The following is an 18,509-nucleotide window of genomic DNA, read 5'->3' as shown; positions in this document are numbered from 1 at the left end:
CGGACCGATTAAATCTCGTCTAAACTTCACAGTCGGAGGTGAGAAGCCAATGTTATCTGGCACACAATCTTTTTTTTAGATAAAAGGCATAACTATGCCCGACTTTAAATTAATAAATCCCGGAAAGTTTAACATAATATCAATACGATTACAACTGCTGCGGCATACAGCTTAGCCAAAGAAACATAGCAGGATAACCGAGAGAAACTAACAGACGATAGCACAAAGCCTAATACAGGGACGAATCAACTGTCGCAAGTCTCCCAAGCATACAGCCCCAACACGCATGCCCAGAGAAAGGACCGCACGCTTCAGGAGTTCAATCTTGATGTCGCATATATCTCCCGAAGCTCGTTTATCATCCAACAGATTCCTGCTTGCTTCCTAGTCTTAGAGTTTATACTGCGCAGCTGCAAGAAAACCATATTTTTAAAGATAGTGGCATAAGGATGGTTAATGAATTTTTTCTCTATCATCATTTTATTATGGACTTGCCACAGAGCCTAGGACAGGGCAAGAAACAACAACCAAAGCCATCTACGCGAGGCCTCTGCCATGCTAGATAGGATATGGTGGAACTGCGCGAAGTTCACCGGATGCCAGTTACACCCAAGCAGTTGCCGCAGTACGCTCCAAGCAAATTTTGCAAGAGAGAACTTGAAGAAAATGTGTGACGCATCCTGGAGTGGGCCGCAAAGGGCACAAGAGCCATCAGAGGAACCATGACGAATAGGAATATGACTACAGGAAGGAAGTTTGTCTATCGCAAGATGCCAGGAGAAGATTTTGATTTTAAGCGGGACAGCCGCACTCCAGAGGTCTTTATGGTACACAACCGTCGCCCCAGTGACAATTTGGTGTACATGGATTTAACCGAGAAGATATCAGTCTAATTCAGATGCCAGGAGACTTGGTCAGACCCTCCGTCCAGCCTCACATTCGCCACCAGCGAACTGAGCTCCCGCCACTGGGCCATCCCCTGTAGGTCCAGAGAGCGGCGAAGGCGCACGACCAACTCATCGCTCAAGAAAGCCTGCGCAACTAACACATTCGGGTCTTCACACACCGCAAAGAGATTTGGGAAACTATCTTTTAGAGGAGTAGCCCCGACCCACCAGTCTAACCAGAAGCGAGTGTGAAACCCATTCCGAATAGAGAACTTCGCCCCCAAAGTGAAGTAGTGCTTGACTTTGTGTATGCTTCTCCAAAAAGGCGAACCGCCTTGGCCAACACCGGCAAACAGATTGTCGGCATCACTGTATTTGGCCCAAAGAATCTTGGCCCAAATAGCGTCTTCCTCCTGATAGAGGCGGCAAACCCACTTAAGCAGCAAGGCAACATTCATCTTCTTGGTGTTAAGAAGGCCTAGACCCCCCAAGTCTTTTGGTCTACACACCGAGGGCCAATTGATTAGATGGTATTTACGCTTGTTTCCTGAGCCCTCCCAAAAGAACTTGGCACGACTAGAGTCAAATCTGGCATGGATACAGTCGAAAAGGAGGAACAAGCCCATGGCAAAGATCAGAAGATTGTCAAGACACGCGTTCGACATGGTAAGCCGTCCACCCGAGGACAACAGTTTGCTAAGTCAGGGCTCGATCTTCCCTTCCATCTTCTGAACTAAAAGGAGCCATTGCTCTAACGATAGCTTGCGATCTGAGATGGGAAGGCCGAGGTAGGTAAAGGGGAAGGACCCACTTTTGCAGTTGAACAAATTGGCAATTCTAGTCTGCTCCTCTGTCGATTGGCCCATAACAGTAACTTCACTTTTGTGGTAGTTGATTTTCAGTCCGGACATGTCTTCGAAACACATGAGAAGGAATTTTAGGTTGGGTTATGTCTTCATCGCAGTTCTGAATCAGGATGAGGGTGCCGTCCGCATATTGGAGATGAGAGATGCCGCCGTCAAGGAGGTGGGGCACGACCCCATGAATGTGCCCCGCCCTTGACGCCGCCGACAAGATCCCGGATAAAGCTTCCCCAATGAAGTTGAAGAGTAACGGCGAAAGCGGGTCCCCTTGACGCACGCCTCTCTTATTTCTAAAGAAAGGACCGACCTCTCCGTTGATGGAGATGGCCGTTTGTCCTCCCACAACTAACTGCATGATGTGATGGATAAAACCTTCATTGAACCCTTTTGGCGCAGGATTTCCCCCAGGAAGTCCCAATTTACTCTGTCGTAGGCTTTTTCGAAGTCAAGCTTGATTAGGATTCCACCCAACTTTTTAACCCTTAACTCGTGCACAATTTCCATGAGCACTAAAGAGCCGTATAGAGTATTTCTTCCTTTGATAAACGCAGTGGGATGATGATCTTATTGGCAATAGGATCCAGTCTAGACGCATATGCTTTGGAGATGATTTTAAAGATGACGTTTATGATGGCGACCGGGCGGTATTGAGAGATTTGATCAACCCCGGGGACCTTGGGGATCATGGACATGATTCCAAAGTTGAGCCGAGAAACATCGATGCATCCCAGCACAAAGTCATTCAGAATGTGTAAAACCCCATGTTTCACTAGCGGCCAACATCTTTTGAAGAACAACACAGGGAAACTGTCTGGCCCCAGCGCGGTCTCCATCTTCATTTCCTTAACAAGTGCTTCCAATTCCTCTTCTGAGAAGGTCAGCAAGATAGAAGCGTTGTAACATCCCAACTTTTCAATAAAGAAAGAAAGAGAGTTTCCAAAATGCAAAATTTAGAACCAACAAAATCTTTTTCTCATCATATAGTGCTATGCATATAGATCACTTGTTATTTAATTTGAGTGTGCCTTTTGCCATGATGCTTGCTTGTGTGATTACACTTACACTCTAACCCTAACCATGATCTCTTGATCATCAAATTACAAGGAAAAAGAAAGGAGAAAAGAAAATATAAAATTCACCTCAACACACACATATGGCTTATGCCATTTTTGCAAATACTTAACCTAGACCTTTTTGGCTTGCACCATTGGGTGGATATGGTTACTAAACACTTTTAAACACCTTTGAAATCAAAGATTTTCAAATCAAATCAAAATCAAATGCAAATTCCAAGTTACATGCAATATGGTCACATGTGACATTTTTAGACTGGTGCCCACTTTGAGCCCCTGGTTTGGAAGATTTCTAAACTATGCTTTGCCAACTCTTTGCACCTCATCCAAGACAACATCAAGATGAACAACTTTTCCCGAAACCATCACCCCAAATTCTTTCTCTATTTCAAATTGTGAGCAAGCAAAGTAGGGACCATGAAACATATGTAAGATCATATGCAATATGTGATTTTGCATTTCAACTTCATTTTGACCACCACCACCTCCATTCTACTTCTCTTATTATATCTTTACACTCCACCAAAAATCTTTTCAAAATTCAAAAATATTTTTCTTTTGGGCATTTTATCAAACACATTGTGGGCAGAGAGGAATTTGAGGCCCATGATGAAATTTTGAGTTGGACCAAGTCCAACCCTGCCCTCTCTGCAGCTCTGGAGACCCTCTTCACCTCTCAGCACCAGTACCCCTCCTTGCCAGCACCTCCACTTGCACCAAATGACAAGGGCATGACCATGCCGTGGCATGGCATGGCCACCCCGTGCCATCTACCTCACCTCTCACTTCCACCCTGCACCACCATGTCTAGCAGACCCCTCTCACTCTCCTGAGCAGCCTGGACACGAGACTCGACCCAACGGTGCACTGGACACGCCAGAACACGACGCGCCCAGACGTGCCCGTGACGTGCACACACGCGCCAGAGCGCGCACGGCGAACGCCACGGGCACGCCAGAGCGTGACGACGCCCGACGCACCTCGCCTCCACTTGCCAGCTCCGCTCGCCAGTCGCCGCGCCAGACCACCAGGAGACTCGCAGACATAGCTAGGAAAAATTACACCATGTTTGGCTAGGGTTAACCGGAAGTAATTGCCGTGAGCTAATAGAGGATTTTTTATCAACATATCCTGAGGTCTATGGTGGTGATCGGACATTGATTAAAATTCAAAAACATTTTTTGTGTGAAAAATATTTACATGGCGTGTAAAAAAAGTTGGGCGGATGAAAAAAATCGTGCATGAAGTCACTTAAAATTCAGTGGGCCGAAATGCTCTTTAGAGTCGATCATCTGGTCCATCAAACACAAGAATGGCTTGGGTGCTCCACCCCACCCCTCATACTTATAGGCAGCCAAAGGCTAAGGTCGATCCAATTTTTCGTTTGAGCTTTCAAACTTGGCGCCACTATTTTTAACATAGAGGAAGGAAAATTTGTGTTCTATCTCTGCTAGCTGTTGCACGGGCTGAATGGATGCAGAATGATGGACGTCTAGACTGCTAGGAGCCTCAGATTGGTGACGTGGAAACCAAATAAACAGAGGATATGCACTTAATGACAGATTGGTGACGTGGAAACCAAATAATTCTCTTTTTTACTTGCGAGCGGTCAGTATTTTCGTGAAGTTTTAAAATGATTGTTTTATTCATACATAATTCGGTGAATTTTAAAAAAGATTAGTTTTGTGAATTTCCTCAGCTGTTCTGGTTGATTTCCACACAACACAACCGACCCGGACACTGAAAAAATACTACTCCGATCCGCCGGAGTCTCCTTCAGCGGAGGCCGGAGGGGAACGAGGCTGCCTCCTTCCGCCGCCGGAGCCCCCATCTTTCTGCTCGAGAAGGAGCCCGGGTCGTTCTACGGGAAGGTAACATCCATCGCTCCTGCCCGCGTACGTGGGTTTAATTTGCGTTGTCCAGCCTAACCCTAGTCGCCGGCCGCCGCCTAGCGGCTCGTCCTCCGCGTCATGGGAAAATCGATCCGTGCTGCAATTCCCCTTCCGATTTGCAGAGGCCGACCAGCGCGTGCACGCACTGGTGTCTGCATCTCCCATGCCTACACCTACTACCGGTATAAACCAACTTAAATTCATGCTCAGCCGAGAAATTTGTCAAGTTAACTCAACGCTCGATGGATTTGGGATAGCTAGGCCATGGTCACTTAATTAGCTTAGCAATGCTTTGCATTGCTCTGTTGGTGCCATTGGTGGTACTACTGACTCAGTCAGTGGTCTCATGCCCGGAATACCAGCTCCTTTTGAACTAATAATAGGAGTGTCGTGCCCAGAATTTTAGAACATGTTAATGTCTATATATGAAACGCCATATGCATGACTGAGTGTAGGCCTGCGCGGTTTAGATGAAGTATTTTCGAGGCATGTAGTGTGGTTCCTGTACTTATTTTCCATGAACTGTTACACCCACGATGGTTCGAGCCTGCAGTTACAAGTGCCAATTATAGCTGCCACTCTCCTGGAAAATACCTCTATATGGAACATCATATGAATGACTATGGATGAAATATTTCCGACGAGTGACGTGTGATCCTTTTTTTTCTCTCCATCAAGTGATATACTAGTAGACAGCATGATGCATGGTTTGAGGGGAAAACATGTTTTCTGTGGCGGGCTGGCGGTAACAACTCTGATCCACGTGATTAGAGTTGCAACTTTGCACGCGAACTTCTGCTCTGACTGCACGCTGGAGATCAGTATCACGAAACGATCACATCTTACGGATCTAGGTGCTCTGTTGCCTAATTGAGCAGACATATTTTATAGAATGGTGTGGCTTTCATGTCCCTTATGTGCAAAAAGTCTCACTAAGCGGTGTCGATTTGGTCCCTCGGGACTGTCCATGCACGTATACCACTTTTTTAGAGTCAATTTGCACGCGATTGCTTCTATTTTTCCGCTATCTGACAGGTTATGGTTATTTGGTGTTTGCCAGGACAGTTGACACAACCATGATGAGCTTCACTAAGATTCTACGAGATGCTCAGGACCTGGATGACAGCATACGGTACGCAGCAGAACGTGACCTCAGTGAGCTCCAGCAGCTTGATTTTCCCAACTTCCTCCTATCCTTATCAGCAGAGCTCGCGAGCGATGAAAGCCTGCCCGAATGTAGAAGGTTTGCTGGCATTATCCTTAAGAATTCAGTGGAAGCAAAGTATTCTGAAGATAACAACCTACACATCAGACAATGGATCAACCTGGATCCACTTATCAAATCGCAGATTAAGGAGTCATTGCTCACAACTCTAGGGTCTTTGGTGCCTGATGCTTGGCACGCCTCATCACAGGTTATCGCGAAGCTTGCATATATTGATATACCCAGCCGGGATTGGCAAGATCTCATTGGAAGATTGCTGGGCAACATGGCACAGCAGGGCGCATCTCCTCCACTACAGCAAGCAACTCTAGAGGCGCTTGAGTATATGTTTGAGGAGTTCTTGGGGTTGGAGCAGGATAAAATTGATGATGTTCTGGATGCCGTCATCCGGGCAATGAACCGGGCAGAGCAAAGTTCTCAAGTCCGTCTTGCAGCGGTTAAAGCTCTACAGAATGTTGTTATGTTTGCTAACTTCGCAAATGATGATTGCAGAAATTGTATAATGACTGCAATATGTGATGCAGCTAAATCCGATGGAGCGGTGATCAAACATGCAGCATTCGGCTGCCTTAGTGCAATTGCATCCAAATATTATAGAATGTTAGAACCTTACACGGAATCCATACTCAGTCTTACAACTGAAGCTTTGAAAGGAGGTGTGGAATCAGGGGCACTCCAATGTATCGAGTTCTGGATCACTATTTGTGAAAAAGTGATTGAACTCCGAAAACAAAACAAGCATGATGCTCATGCTATCTCAACTGTAGATTGTAGCTTTATTGAGAAGCCCCTCTCTTCACTTGTTCCAGTTCTGCTAAAAACTCTGTTAAAGCAAGAGAGAGATGATGATGCAAAGGCAATCTTCATCAGTGCTATAAAATGCCTAGACCTCGTCGCTATAACTATTGGGGATGCAGTTGTCCCCATTGCAATGCAGTTTGTCGAGGTTAATATCAAAGCATCAGATTGGCAGAGTCGCTGGGCAGCTACATTTGCAATAGCCGGTATCCTTCAAGGTCCCTCTATTGAGAAACTTTCTCCCGTTGTCCGTTTGTTGCTTGACAGGATGGAGGACCGAAATGTAGAGGTAAGAGGCACCGCTGTGTGCACTCTTCGTCGGATGTTTGACCTTCTGCATTCTCCAGCTTGTGCAAATAGAATCTTCACAGATGCAAACCTTCCTCGCATCGTGGCTGTGTTGGCAAAGAGAAGTGAAGATGTTCCAGACGTGTCTGAGGAAGCCTGTAGAGCTATATATTTTCTTGCCAAAGGTTACGAGTCAATCTCATCTGAGCTAGGCCATTCAAAGAAGGAAATATCATCTGAGCTTTCATCGTTTCTTAGTGATGTTTTTGATGTTCTCTTTTCTACTTCAGCACCTGCTAAGGAGACCCCTTTCAGGCTTCCAACATCTGCATCTGCTTATGAAGCGTTGTGTGAGGTTGTGAGAGTAAGCAACATACAAGATTATAAAGCTTCAGTGGCTATTGGAGTTTTAATGCCTTGTATCATGAGAAGATTGAACATGGTGCTTGATGGCAAAGCAAGTTCATCAGGTGACAAGAGGAACAAATACGATCTGCTTGTTTTGCTGTGTGATTTACTGCATGTCATAGTCCAGAAACTGGGAAACACATTTCCAGTGTGGCGTACTCCATATGTGCTGCTTCTGTTTTGCCGTGTCTTAACCTTTGACAGTTCTGCTGCACGTGATAAAGCAGCTCTTGCCATTGGTGCTCTCGCTCATGTTGTCGGTCCAAATTTTGTGGATCACATGCCGATATTGCTGCAGCATTTTAATGTGAAGCTACTCTTCCCAATTTATTTACAGGTGATTGGTGACATCTTTCTTGTCCTGGGAGATGAAATCCTGCCACACTGTGATTATATAATGGATGTTCTTTACAGAGGTCTCTCAAAGCCGATGCTTAAACCGGCCATTTTGGAATGTTTTGGAGAGATTTCTCTTGCTATCGGCAAGAATTTCGAGAAGTACCTGCAGGCTGTTATGAGAAGGCTGAAAGATGCTGCTGACCCGGAATATTATGACGATGTTTTAGAAGAGGATGAGGTTGATTACAGTAACCAGCTTAGACAGGGAATTACGGGGTATAAAGGACCCGAAATATGGGTTGAAAGTAGCGGCGGATCTAATCGATTTCAGTGAAGTTGTCTGCAAGAACCAGAGCAGGTGCTCATTGCCATTTTCAGTCCCTAGCTTCTTTTTTGGTTATATATAGGGTTGACTGTCAAGTGCCATGATTTTAGTTAGTCGCATTGCTTCTGTTTCTGGCACCACATGTTTTCATTTCCATTACCTTGTTCTTCTTATATTATTATAGGTTCATGTTCCTGGCCCTTATCATTGCGTGCATCTTTCAGGGATAGCAATGTGACAAACAATGCGGTTGATGTCTTGGGTGATTTCCATTCGACAGTGGAGTCATGGACTAATGAACTGATCTAGGAGTTGACGAAATGTTAATATGACGAATGATCTCGTGGTCTTTTTCTCTCGCACGGGGCTCTCAATATGCACGAGGCTTTGGCTTTTGTGGAGTCAAGATGTAGATCTTTTTGGTAATTAATTGATTCAGCCTAGCCAAGCCTCTTGTTATATAGTATACTGGTAGGGGCATCCCATGTATATACGGAGATTGGTTGATCCTCTAGCTAGTTTGTCCTATATGGAATAGTTTCACATGTGTTTTTTTTTGTTGCTAGTGATATACAGTAATGTGCTACCAGTTCCATTCTCCACCAATCACCGGTAAATGCACAGTTTTGCTTTGCTTCATCTCAGAAATGAAGAGATTTCATTTGTCTCTGAAGATCCCAGAGATCTGGTCAGGTGAAATTAAACGTAGAACATGCTTTGCTTGATTCCACGTTGTTGACAGGAAGAGGCAGGCGAGTGTTCAGTTGTAATTACAGACTTGCAGGAACTGACTTTCAGTTGAATCGACCAGAAATCTTAAGCTATAGGAGGGATTATTTATTGTTGCTTAGCGATGGATCTAGTCGGGTTAACTGAAGCGGTGTGCAAGGGCCAGAGCAGGTCGCATCTTCATTTTCATTGCCTTGCTCCTTTTCTGGTTATATATACAGTTGACTATTTTACATGTGCCGTACGGGGTGCACGTGTTCGCCTTTCTCTGAATATATTTTAGGTTCCATTTCTTGCACCTTATCATTATGTGCATCTTTCAGGTATACTGTATACAAGTGCAACAGACACCGCAGTTGATGTCTTGGACGATCTTCGTTTGACAGTGGAGTCATGTCATGGACAAAGAAACTGATTGGGGAAGCGAGAGGATATTAATATGAGGAATTATCTTGCTGCCTTATTTTCTTGCGTGGGACTCTCTGCAGCCTCTTATTTTATTTATTTTGACGCTGAAACAGTAGGATCATGCCATACTCATTAATTACACAATGGAAAGAATATACACATGTACAAATATGCAAATAGAGAAAAGGGAGAGAGAAAAATAGATCAAAGTTAATATTTGTGCTTTTTCCTGAAGCGAATGACCAAAAAATCTAGATAAATTCCCAGCAAATCTAGTTTAGCACTGCAAACAGAAAGACCACATGACAGACATGATTATACCTTTTCATCGCCCATTTTTCATCGCAATCCGGAAATCTATTTGACCACCAAATACTTGGACGTGAACAGTTACTCTTTCATGACCTTAGTTTTCATAGGAGCAAGTAATTACCATCCTCGTCCTGTGATCTTAATTGGTAATGTCAAGAGGAACAAGTATTGCACCGTGTGCATCGAGGTAAGCTAAACCGTAGCGTACATGCCCTGATGCAGAAGACACGCATGACTCTGAATGGTGCGGGAAAAACAAGCAAAAAAATCGAGCAGCATCTACCATGCTCTGCTCAATATGAGATCATGGTCACCAGGAGGGGCATTCAGCAAGAGTTAATGATGTACCTGGAAAATTTCACTTCAGCCAGGCATAGACATATTCTAAATTCAGTTAAAGCAAATTCAAACATTGGTTCTTAGAGCATCTCCAGTCGCGTCCCCCAAACCGCGCCGGATTGAGCGTTTGGGGGACGTCGCGTCCCCCAAACAAAATTTCGGAAATTTTCAACTTAAGCGAGATTCGATTAGATTCGTCTAAACTTGGCATATATTACATAGATTTGAACGAAATTTGACTAAATTTAAACTAAATCTAATCTAGAAGTACTTGCGGTGGCCGGAGGCGTCGTAGTACTGGTGGAAGTTGTACATGTCGTCGGTGACGACCTCCTGCTTGACGCGCTCGTTGATGGGCTCGTCGGCGGGCTCGTCCTTCACCAAGCCGCTTGGTCCTGCCTCGCCGTCGTCGGTGATGTCGACGAGCGGCTTGCCGGAGTCGTGGATGGACATGGCGATCGCCATGTCGAGGTCGCCCCTCCAGGCGTCCTTGTCGTTCATCGACGCCAAGCACGCCGCCCGCAGCCCTGGGCAGTCCACGGGGTTGTCGCTGCTAGCGATGAGCCGCTGCTGCCGCTCGTACTCCGCCAGCAGCGCCGCCTGCGACACTTCCTCCGGCTCCTCCTTCACCTCCGGCTTCGGGATGAGGAGGGCGCCGCCACGCCTCTCTTGTTGCCGCCGGCTGTCGCTGCCGCCACGCCTCGTGTTGACGGGCGTCGCCGGCTCTTCCTTCACCAAGCGTTTTGGGACGCTTTAGGGCGCCGAGCGGTAGGACGAGGACAGCGTCGATCGGGCCGGTCCTGAGGAAGAAGATTTCGAGGAGGACGAGTACGTCGTCCTCCTTGGCTGCCATTACGGTGGTCCTCCTCGAGGAGACGGTGGCGGTGACGGCGGCGTCTCCAACCTTGGAGCGCCGTTGCAGATGCCGCGGATGACGCTGTCGAGGGTGCGCCCCGGAACGCCCCAGAACAGGGCGCGGCCGTCCTTGTTCCAGCTGTTGGGCTCGCCGATGAGGCCGGCGGTGTTGAACATCTCGACGTCGTACTTGGCCTTGAAGTACGTCGCCCACCACTTGTCGTTGTCGTTGGCCGCCCATGTCGGATCCGCCCGTTCCTTGGCGGTGAATTGAGCCCGCCGGGCCTTGATGCTGTCCCTCCATTGGTCCGTCCCCGGCTTCGGCGGCGGCGGGACGCCAATGCCGTTCACGGCCATCTTCCAGCCGCCGCTGCTTCGCAGCCGCATGTTCGGCGGGACTGGATATCGGGCGTGGTACATCGCCCACGCCTCCGCCATGGTTAGGCTACCGCGGTCGAAGCCGTTCGCCGATGCGATCTTGTGGGAGGACGAGGTCGATATTGTTTGGAGCGGCGAGGAGAAGATCTGGGAGGGGGGAGGCGGCGGCGGCGAGAAGGTTTGGGAGCGGTGAGAGATTGGGACGAACCGCAGGGCATCTTAATGTACAGCGGCGGCAGCGGGTGGTTGCACGCAATAACGCCGGCGCGGACGGCCACGCGGCCATGCACGACGAGACGTGTCCCTGCGTCGCCTGGAAACCAGGGACGCCATTAACGTCGCTTGACCAAAGGTAGGCGACGGGGTTTTAGCCTTCCGAACCGCTGACTCGTCGGGCCCGTGCCGCTTCGCCTCGCTTTGCTTTTCGTTGTGTCCGGCGTGCCCGGTGCGTCCCCTATGGGCTGGGGACGGGCTCGGGCCGTCGGGCACCGTATCGAGCCGCGCCGGACAAAATTCGGCTTTGGAGGACGCGGCTAGAACGGGTTTTTAGTCCAATACACCTCAAATAGCTTTGGGAGACATTTTGAGGACGACTTTGAGACACAAAGTCCAGCAGCGACGCCAGCGCGAGTGCTACCGGATGTACTTCGCTCTGAGGCGGATGTAGGCGGACGCCATCCTCCACAATGACGCGTCCCTGCCGGACGGCTGGGGCCTCAACCGGGCGTGGCTCTGCATTTTTGTTTATTTGCAAAATGCCTCCACTGATGTGTGTATTTTGTATTTTTTGTCCAGCAAAAAATAAAAAAAAATTGGTTGATATTTTCCCTGATTATGAGATATATCACAATCTTCAGAATTTTTTTCGTATTTTTTGTAATTTGCAAAAGTAATTTTAATATAGCGAGAACACTGGATCTGGAGAGACAAAAACACTTTCCGCAACACTAAGCTCCCAAACTGGATCTCCACCGGCAGCCCCAAATAAGCGTCGGCAGGGGCGCCGCACCTCCGTTTGGGGGAGGCTGGCATTGCATCCTCTTTTTGGAGGAGCTGTTCCCACACCGGCGCCCCAAAACGGCGGCCCCGATAGATATTTTTTTACACAAACTACATATTATATATTATGTTTATAATTTCATTTTAATGTTATTCAGGATCGAGAAATGAATAATATTTTCGGTCAAATTCGAGTAAAACATTATTCACTCATTCCGGATGACATTTGAAAAATTGCTTATCTCTAGCCTACTACCTACTGGCCACCCAGTTTTGTGGAGGTGGACGATCGACCGGAGCTCTCTTCCATGCTCTCTACCCTTTTCCTCCGTCGTTGATCCCCCGCTGCTCTCTCCGCCACGAACGTCAAGTAGGCGGCTCTATTCGCGGCCACCGCCTCCTGACGCAGCTGCTGCTCCAGCTCCTCCCGTCACCGACGGTGATCCAACTCCTGCCTCTGTAGCCAAAGCTGCATCTTCGCCAATCGACGCGCCTCGTAGATTTCATCCTGACACTGCGTCTCCTCCCGCTGCAACCGCCGCAGCGCAAGCTCCTCCCACCCCTTCTGTCGCCGCGCCTCCCACCTGTGCTGGCTTGCCGCCTCCCGTCGCCACCGCGCCTCCAGGAACTACAGCCGCTCCACCTCCTCGAGCGCCACCCGGTTCTCCTCCTCATGGCGCCACCGCTCCGCCTCTTGCCACTGCCGCTCCGCCTCCCGCCGCGCCTCCCCGCGCCCCCTCCGCTTCCTCCGCTCCGCCTCCTGGCGCTGCCGCTCGCCCGCGTCGTAGGCATCTACGGTCGCCGCTAGCGCCGCCTCCTCCCACACCTCGTACTCTGCGAGCTGCGGGTCCGCCTCCAACACTTCTACGGCCGCCTCTAGCGCCGCCTCGTCCCACGAATCCCACATTGTGCTTTTTTCTAGGGTTTTTGTAGCAATGGCGCGGGAGGAGGGATAATATAGACCGTCGGCGAGGCGGGAAACATCCCGCGCGGTGTTGTTGCGGGAGACTTTTCCGCGCGGCACCATGGCGGGGGAGTTTCCGGCCAGGCGTTGTGGCGGTAAAATATCCCACGCGGCGCCCTAGCGTCACTGACAGGCGGCTCCCACACCCAAAATTTTCAGCCTCGTGAGGCGCCGGCGCGCTCGATTCGCGGACCGGCACGAGGTTGCCGGCTCTGCTATTAGGCTCGAAAAATCGCCGGCGCCGTTTGGGGCGCACCCGCGATCCCATTTTCGCTCCACCCCCCAAAAATCTATAGGGGCCGCTATCGGGGGCGCCGGTGAAGATGCTCTTACAAGGTTACATCATAACAATGTAGACACCCTGGCAGCGTCCCAATCCTGCTAAAACTATTCACCAGGTTTAATTAGAGAATACATGCACTTTTGATCTTGGGTGTATATGTTTCTGCCATCGGAAAAATATTTTAAAGTATCAAAAAGAATCTGAACAGAGATTCTGCACCTACATGTTGACATTCTATTGTGAATGCCAAGTTTTGCGGAAACCGGCATCTTTTTGTGTAATGTGTTAAAAAAGACAGAAAATGTTCGTTGGAGAGCTTATTTTTAGCAGCAAATTTTTTCACATGATATAAAAATATTGGTTTTATGTGAAATGGTTTCGCGAACACATAGAACATCAAAATGTATACACGTAGGTAGTATGTTGACATGTCCTGCAAAGAAAAATATTTGAGAAACCAGTGCATGGCACGGATATATGTCCTACTACTAATAATAGAAAAAGATACGGCTGATTTCATGTGTAATTTACGTGTTGCACAACACATTAATGTATGATTCTCGTATGCATGAATCATGATACGAGTTGATTAGGTTCTACGGAGTACCTTAGCAATCCGGTAATAGAAAAGGAAAAAAGAAGCCAGCCCGCCGCCGCCGCCGCCCGCCGAACCCGCCCCAGCTCGCCGCTCCGACGCCAGCCACCTCATCTACCCGCGACCGACAGCTTCCGCCCCACCCGCCACCTCGTCCGCCGCCCCGACGCCCGCGCCTGACGCCACCCGCGACCGACGCCGACGACCGCCGCTGCTGACCGACGCCCTCCGTCCCAGGCCAACTCGTCCCCCTTTCCCAACCAGCGACCTCGAGATCGAGCTCGTCCTCCCCATGTCTTCCTCGATCCGCAGCAGGTTGATATAAATTTCAGTGTTAGGTTCTGGTTTCTGTTGATTTAAATTTCAGTGCTATCGGATGTTGCGTTGATTTATATTTCAGTGTTAGGTTGATTGCTAGCAAATGATTCAGGTTCATTGATAGCACATGCTTAAAAATTCCAGTTTTCTGCTAGTAATTCCTAATGTTCTGCAACACGTAAATGGTACAATTTCAGTTGCATTTTCACCGTATGCTAATTACAGTATGATGTTCTGCTAGTAATTCCTAATGCTGGATGGTAGTATAAACTCGGAGGTATTCACACACGCACAGCCGCCGCCCGCCGCCGGAAACTTGCGAGCATTCCCAGCCAGCCATGCTGGACACGCCGGTGATGCCCGCCGGGCAACAAGAAGAGGAAACCAGTCACGACCACATCTTCAGGGAATTCATGGCCGGGTACCCCCTCTACCGTGTGCCCCTCTTCTCTGATCCTCTTCTTCTGCCCTGCCGGAAATTCTGTCCCGGAGTTCAGTTCGCTCCGCGCTTGATGATTTTCCTCTGTGACCGCAGGGTGGCGCGGTTTGAGGAGCTCGTGGATGGCGGGAGGCGATTCCTGACGAGATTCCGGCAAGAGCTAGGTTATATTTGATTACTGTATTTCCCTCCCATTTATTGTCAGATAACTAGGTTAGCATTGTTCTGTATGGTTTACAGTTCTGATTCTTTTCTTCTGTTGGGGCGTCCCTTCTATATTCACCGAAATTATAGTTTGTTTGTTATCACCCATCACAGACCAAAGTTTCTGAAGTAATTTGTGTTCTGTTTTCAGAGTATTTTCGGAGGCCGCGGGTTCCGGTTGAATCGGATGTTATAGGTGAGATAGTTAGATCTAACTGCACCGACAGGATGAAGTCCTATCTCGAATCAGGCTGCAGCCTTCACTGCCAGAGCATCTCCAACTTGAGCCAGTGTGAGTTATAATCAAGCGCCAACAAGGTTTATTATCCCATATGCTTTATATTCAGCCTATCAAAAACAATGTGCCAAATGTGTTTTTTGAAACACACCACTTTTTTTTTGCCGTAGTTGCGTCAGGAGTAATTATCACACAGAGTATGTTGGAGTAATGAAAACTAATTTAATAAATATGTTTCTCCAGTCCTCTTTAATTGGATATAGACGTAAAATCTTATTGCAGGTAATCATATGTTGTATTTTTTTTTTTAACTTGGCCAAATAGCCTTCCACAAGCTTACTGATATATATAATGTTGCTTTCGCGGTATCCGTGCAAAGCTATAGTATGTAGCTTTCCCTGGCCCCTCTGATCAACATACCAAACCCAATTTAAGCTCATTCAGTTTGTGTCTCACTGTCAAATTGGCATAAATATATTAACATATTTTTACGCGTGACCCGGTACTTTTAACGAATCAGGAGAAATGCGTGAATATAGAAACATGTCCATGCAATTCTGATATGATGTTCACAATAATTCTCTATTTTTCATCCGCCACGCCAGTACAGACTACAAAAGTACAGAGTATCGAATGAGCGGTGGCCTAGAGGCTCTTTGCATTTTCGTAGGTTGTCTGCAGATATGTCCTTGCTTCCTATTAGAAACATTCCTTGTTTGTTTGAGTGAATTAAATTTTGAGTTCTCCAGGGTAAAGGGTTTAGTATACACAAGCTTCTGAGCAGATCATAAATTCACTCCCATTTTCATATAACTACGATACACAAGCTTCTCAGCAGATCATAAATTCACTCCCATTTTCATATAACTAAGACTACACGTGTGGCGATTATAGACACCTGCTGACCTGGCCCATTTCATCACTTCACAATCAAACTTTTGGGCAATGATTTATCGATATTTTCTTGCAATTCTTGACTTCCATCATAAAGTTCTAACAATAATCATGCTTCACTTTTAATCTACAGTATGCAGTTTTGTCAGCTTGATACTAAATCTTTCATTTTGTATTAGAAGTAAATTCATGCGAGGGAGAGCTCAAAGGTTGTATACACAAAGGTATTTGCTATCCTCTGTTTTCAGTAACTACTAATATTTATCCTTTCTAGCTTGTTAATATTTGTTCCATCATCAAGAGGTTCTTGTAGTGTTAAAAGCATAACTTTGCTGCAAACTGCATGCCAAATCACCAAGTGGCTTGAAATTGCCAAATCCTTAGACTGGTTCCACAAAAGCTCTTTTATCCAGGGGCGGAGCCAGGATGAGAATTGAGTGGGGGCAAGAATATGCTTATTGAAGAAAAAATATTTTTTAAGTGGGGGCAAAGCTCTATTTTAGCTAAACTTTACAAAGAGATTAAAGATTTAAGTGGGGGCAGCTGCCCCCCTTGCCAATAGCCTAGATCCGCCCATGCTTTTATCTAGAGATTCATATCCTCACGCTGGAAAGGAAAGAAAACTGCATATTAGGGTAGAATAGGCAGCATTTTGTCCTAGTGCTCAGAAATGACACAACTGTGTCAAACATGAAAGGCGGACATGTTTATTATGATAGAGTAACAATAACTAAATTTCCCAAGAGGTCTCTGTCAAATATCATTTTAATGCTCAATAGCCAGTGGATAGTCCCTGCTCTATTTGTCCAGTACCTGGCTGTTTGGTTCCAAATTATGCTAAAGATTAGCAGAATGGCGGACGATTCCACTGTGATTCCCTGGTCTTCTCTTTCTTGTTGCTGTTAGTGTCCGATGCATAATGTTTGCTTTCTGAAGCAATCATCACCAGGTTGCACTAGTAAATTCTTATGTCTCTGAACTCCAGTTAACCGCTATGCTGTCCTTTTCTTTCCTGCGCAGTGAAGGCACTGCTCAAAGAACTTCAATGCCTAGTGGAAGGTGCTTATGACGCAACACTAACAGCCAATTTGCGTGCTATGCACGTTCCAGACGAGAGCACTGCTGATAACAAGATGAACGACCAATCCCACTGCAGAGAGGTAGGGGCCTCTACCCTGGCCGCTGTTAATTCTTGCAGCGTTTTCAACAGACCAGAACCTGCTATTTGCACTGACGACGACACCAAGTAACATTCTTCCATGTACCAGGAGAAGGGGGAGCAACCTTCAGATCACCTCGACAGCAATTCATCGCTCGTTACATTGATGATCCTCGTCCATAACATGCTAAAGCTTGATTACATGATGCAGGTGAGTTCCTGTCAGCCCATCCATCCGCTGATACGTGTTTGTTTGCTCCCGAGAAAAATGCCAGACCGTTTCATCTTTTTTTTTTCTGTCGGTTTTACCTGCAGGAGAAGATTGTCGGGTCACTGTCCCTCAAATCATCATCCACGGAGCTTGATGGTTACTGCCTTATGTGGGATCTGAGGCCGTACGTCGAGGGCGACTTGATGAATCTTGCGTGGAAATCATGCCCGTAGAAACCCTTTGGCCCCTGGTTGTTGGTAGATCACGTCCAGCGACTTCTACAGCTAGATAGCGGCGTGTGTGATTTGGGACTAGGGATGGCACCCGCAGGGTATGGGTACGGATAGAGCCATCCCATACCCGTACCCGTCGCATTCAATCTTACCCGTCACCCGTACCCATACCCGTGAACGGGTACAAGTTTTTCCCATACCCGTCACCCGGCAGGGTAAATGGGTACCCGCGGGTAAAAATACCCGCACTTACAACGTATAAAGTTGTTCAAAAATATATGAAATGAGGTAAAGCGATCCTAAATAGTGGTCTAATCCTTACTAACCTACCAGCGATTTTCAGATCAGGAAGCGTGAGGTTCAACCAAGCAATGTGAAGGCGCAGTTAGGGGAAAATTAAGTAGTTCAAAACATTACGGATGCCCACTTGTCAAATTTATATGGGTAAAACCCATACCCGTACCCGCTCTACCCGATGGGTATGATATTTTCCCGTTTACAAAACCATGGGTAATATTTTGTCCCATACCCGTATTTCTATTGGGTTTTTACCCGGCGGGTACGCGGGTCATGGGTACCCATTGCCATCCCTATTTGGGACTGTAGCACTGACACTCCATGAAGATTTGTGTGAGACTGCAATTTGTTATGGGGAGTCCTACTCTGAGATCCGCATAGATCCTTTTAACAGAGGAAAAGAATTGAAAGGTCTATGTGAGTATAATCTTGATTTTTTCTCATCTTTGTCTGATCTGATACGAATCGCGCGAAACACCGGGTTTTTGTGGTGTTGGTTTTACTTTGATGCCGACTTTTGTTCGTGTGCATCTAGTGATTCAGTACTGAATGAAGC

General features: G+C 47.2%; 2 protein-coding genes across 5 annotated transcripts; both read left to right on the top strand.

Annotated features, from left to right (window-relative positions):
• The first annotated feature begins 4,557 nt into the window (after positions 1-4,557).
• LOC127323694 (importin subunit beta-1-like) lies at positions 4,558-8,924 on the top strand. Its single transcript, XM_071818474.1, has 3 exons — positions 4,558-4,694; positions 5,776-8,131; positions 8,323-8,924. Exon 2 carries the CDS (start codon positions 5,792-5,794, stop codon positions 8,105-8,107), a length of 2,316 nt encoding a protein of 771 aa, XP_071674575.1. The 5' UTR covers positions 4,558-4,694; positions 5,776-5,791; the 3' UTR covers positions 8,108-8,131; positions 8,323-8,924.
• Positions 8,925-13,971: 5,047 nt separating this feature from the next.
• Positions 13,972-18,396, top strand: LOC127323702 (uncharacterized). Of its 4 annotated transcripts, none has more exons than XM_051351816.2 (8): positions 13,972-14,275; positions 14,574-14,699; positions 14,814-14,881; positions 15,073-15,213; positions 16,236-16,277; positions 17,074-17,213; positions 17,325-17,423; positions 17,528-18,396. In XM_051351816.2, exons 1-8 carry the CDS (start codon positions 14,253-14,255, stop codon positions 17,654-17,656), a joined length of 768 nt encoding a protein of 255 aa, XP_051207776.1. In that variant the 5' UTR covers positions 13,972-14,252; the 3' UTR covers positions 17,657-18,396. The 4 variants fall into 4 exon arrangements, with proteins under 4 accessions (XP_051207776.1, XP_051207775.1, XP_051207778.1 ...); XM_051351815.2 differs by having other exon boundaries at positions 13,975-14,275; positions 17,322-17,423; XM_051351818.2 differs by having other exon boundaries at positions 13,977-14,275; positions 14,543-14,699; positions 17,322-17,423.
• Positions 18,397-18,509: the final 113 nt, after the last annotated feature.

Source organism: Lolium perenne, chromosome 4, assembly GCF_019359855.2.
Source record: "Lolium perenne isolate Kyuss_39 chromosome 4, Kyuss_2.0, whole genome shotgun sequence".
NCBI lineage: Eukaryota > Viridiplantae > Streptophyta > Magnoliopsida > Poales > Poaceae > Lolium > Lolium perenne.
This window is presented reverse-complemented; position numbering and strand designations above follow the sequence as displayed.

Coding starts and splice junctions, on each gene's coding strand:
- LOC127323694 (XM_071818474.1), top strand. CDS start 5,792: ATGATGAGCTTCACTAAGATTCTACGAGATGCTCAGGACCTGGATGAC.
- LOC127323702 (XM_051351815.2), top strand. CDS start 14,253: ATGTCTTCCTCGATCCGCAGCAG. Junction 14,276..14,573: donor TCTTCCTCGATCCGCAGCAG/GTTGATATAAAT, acceptor ACACACGCACAG/CCGCCGCCCGCCGCCGGAAA. Junction 17,214..17,321: donor ACCAATCCCACTGCAGAGAG/GTAGGGGCCTCT, acceptor TCCATGTACCAG/GAGAAGGGGGAGCAACCTTC.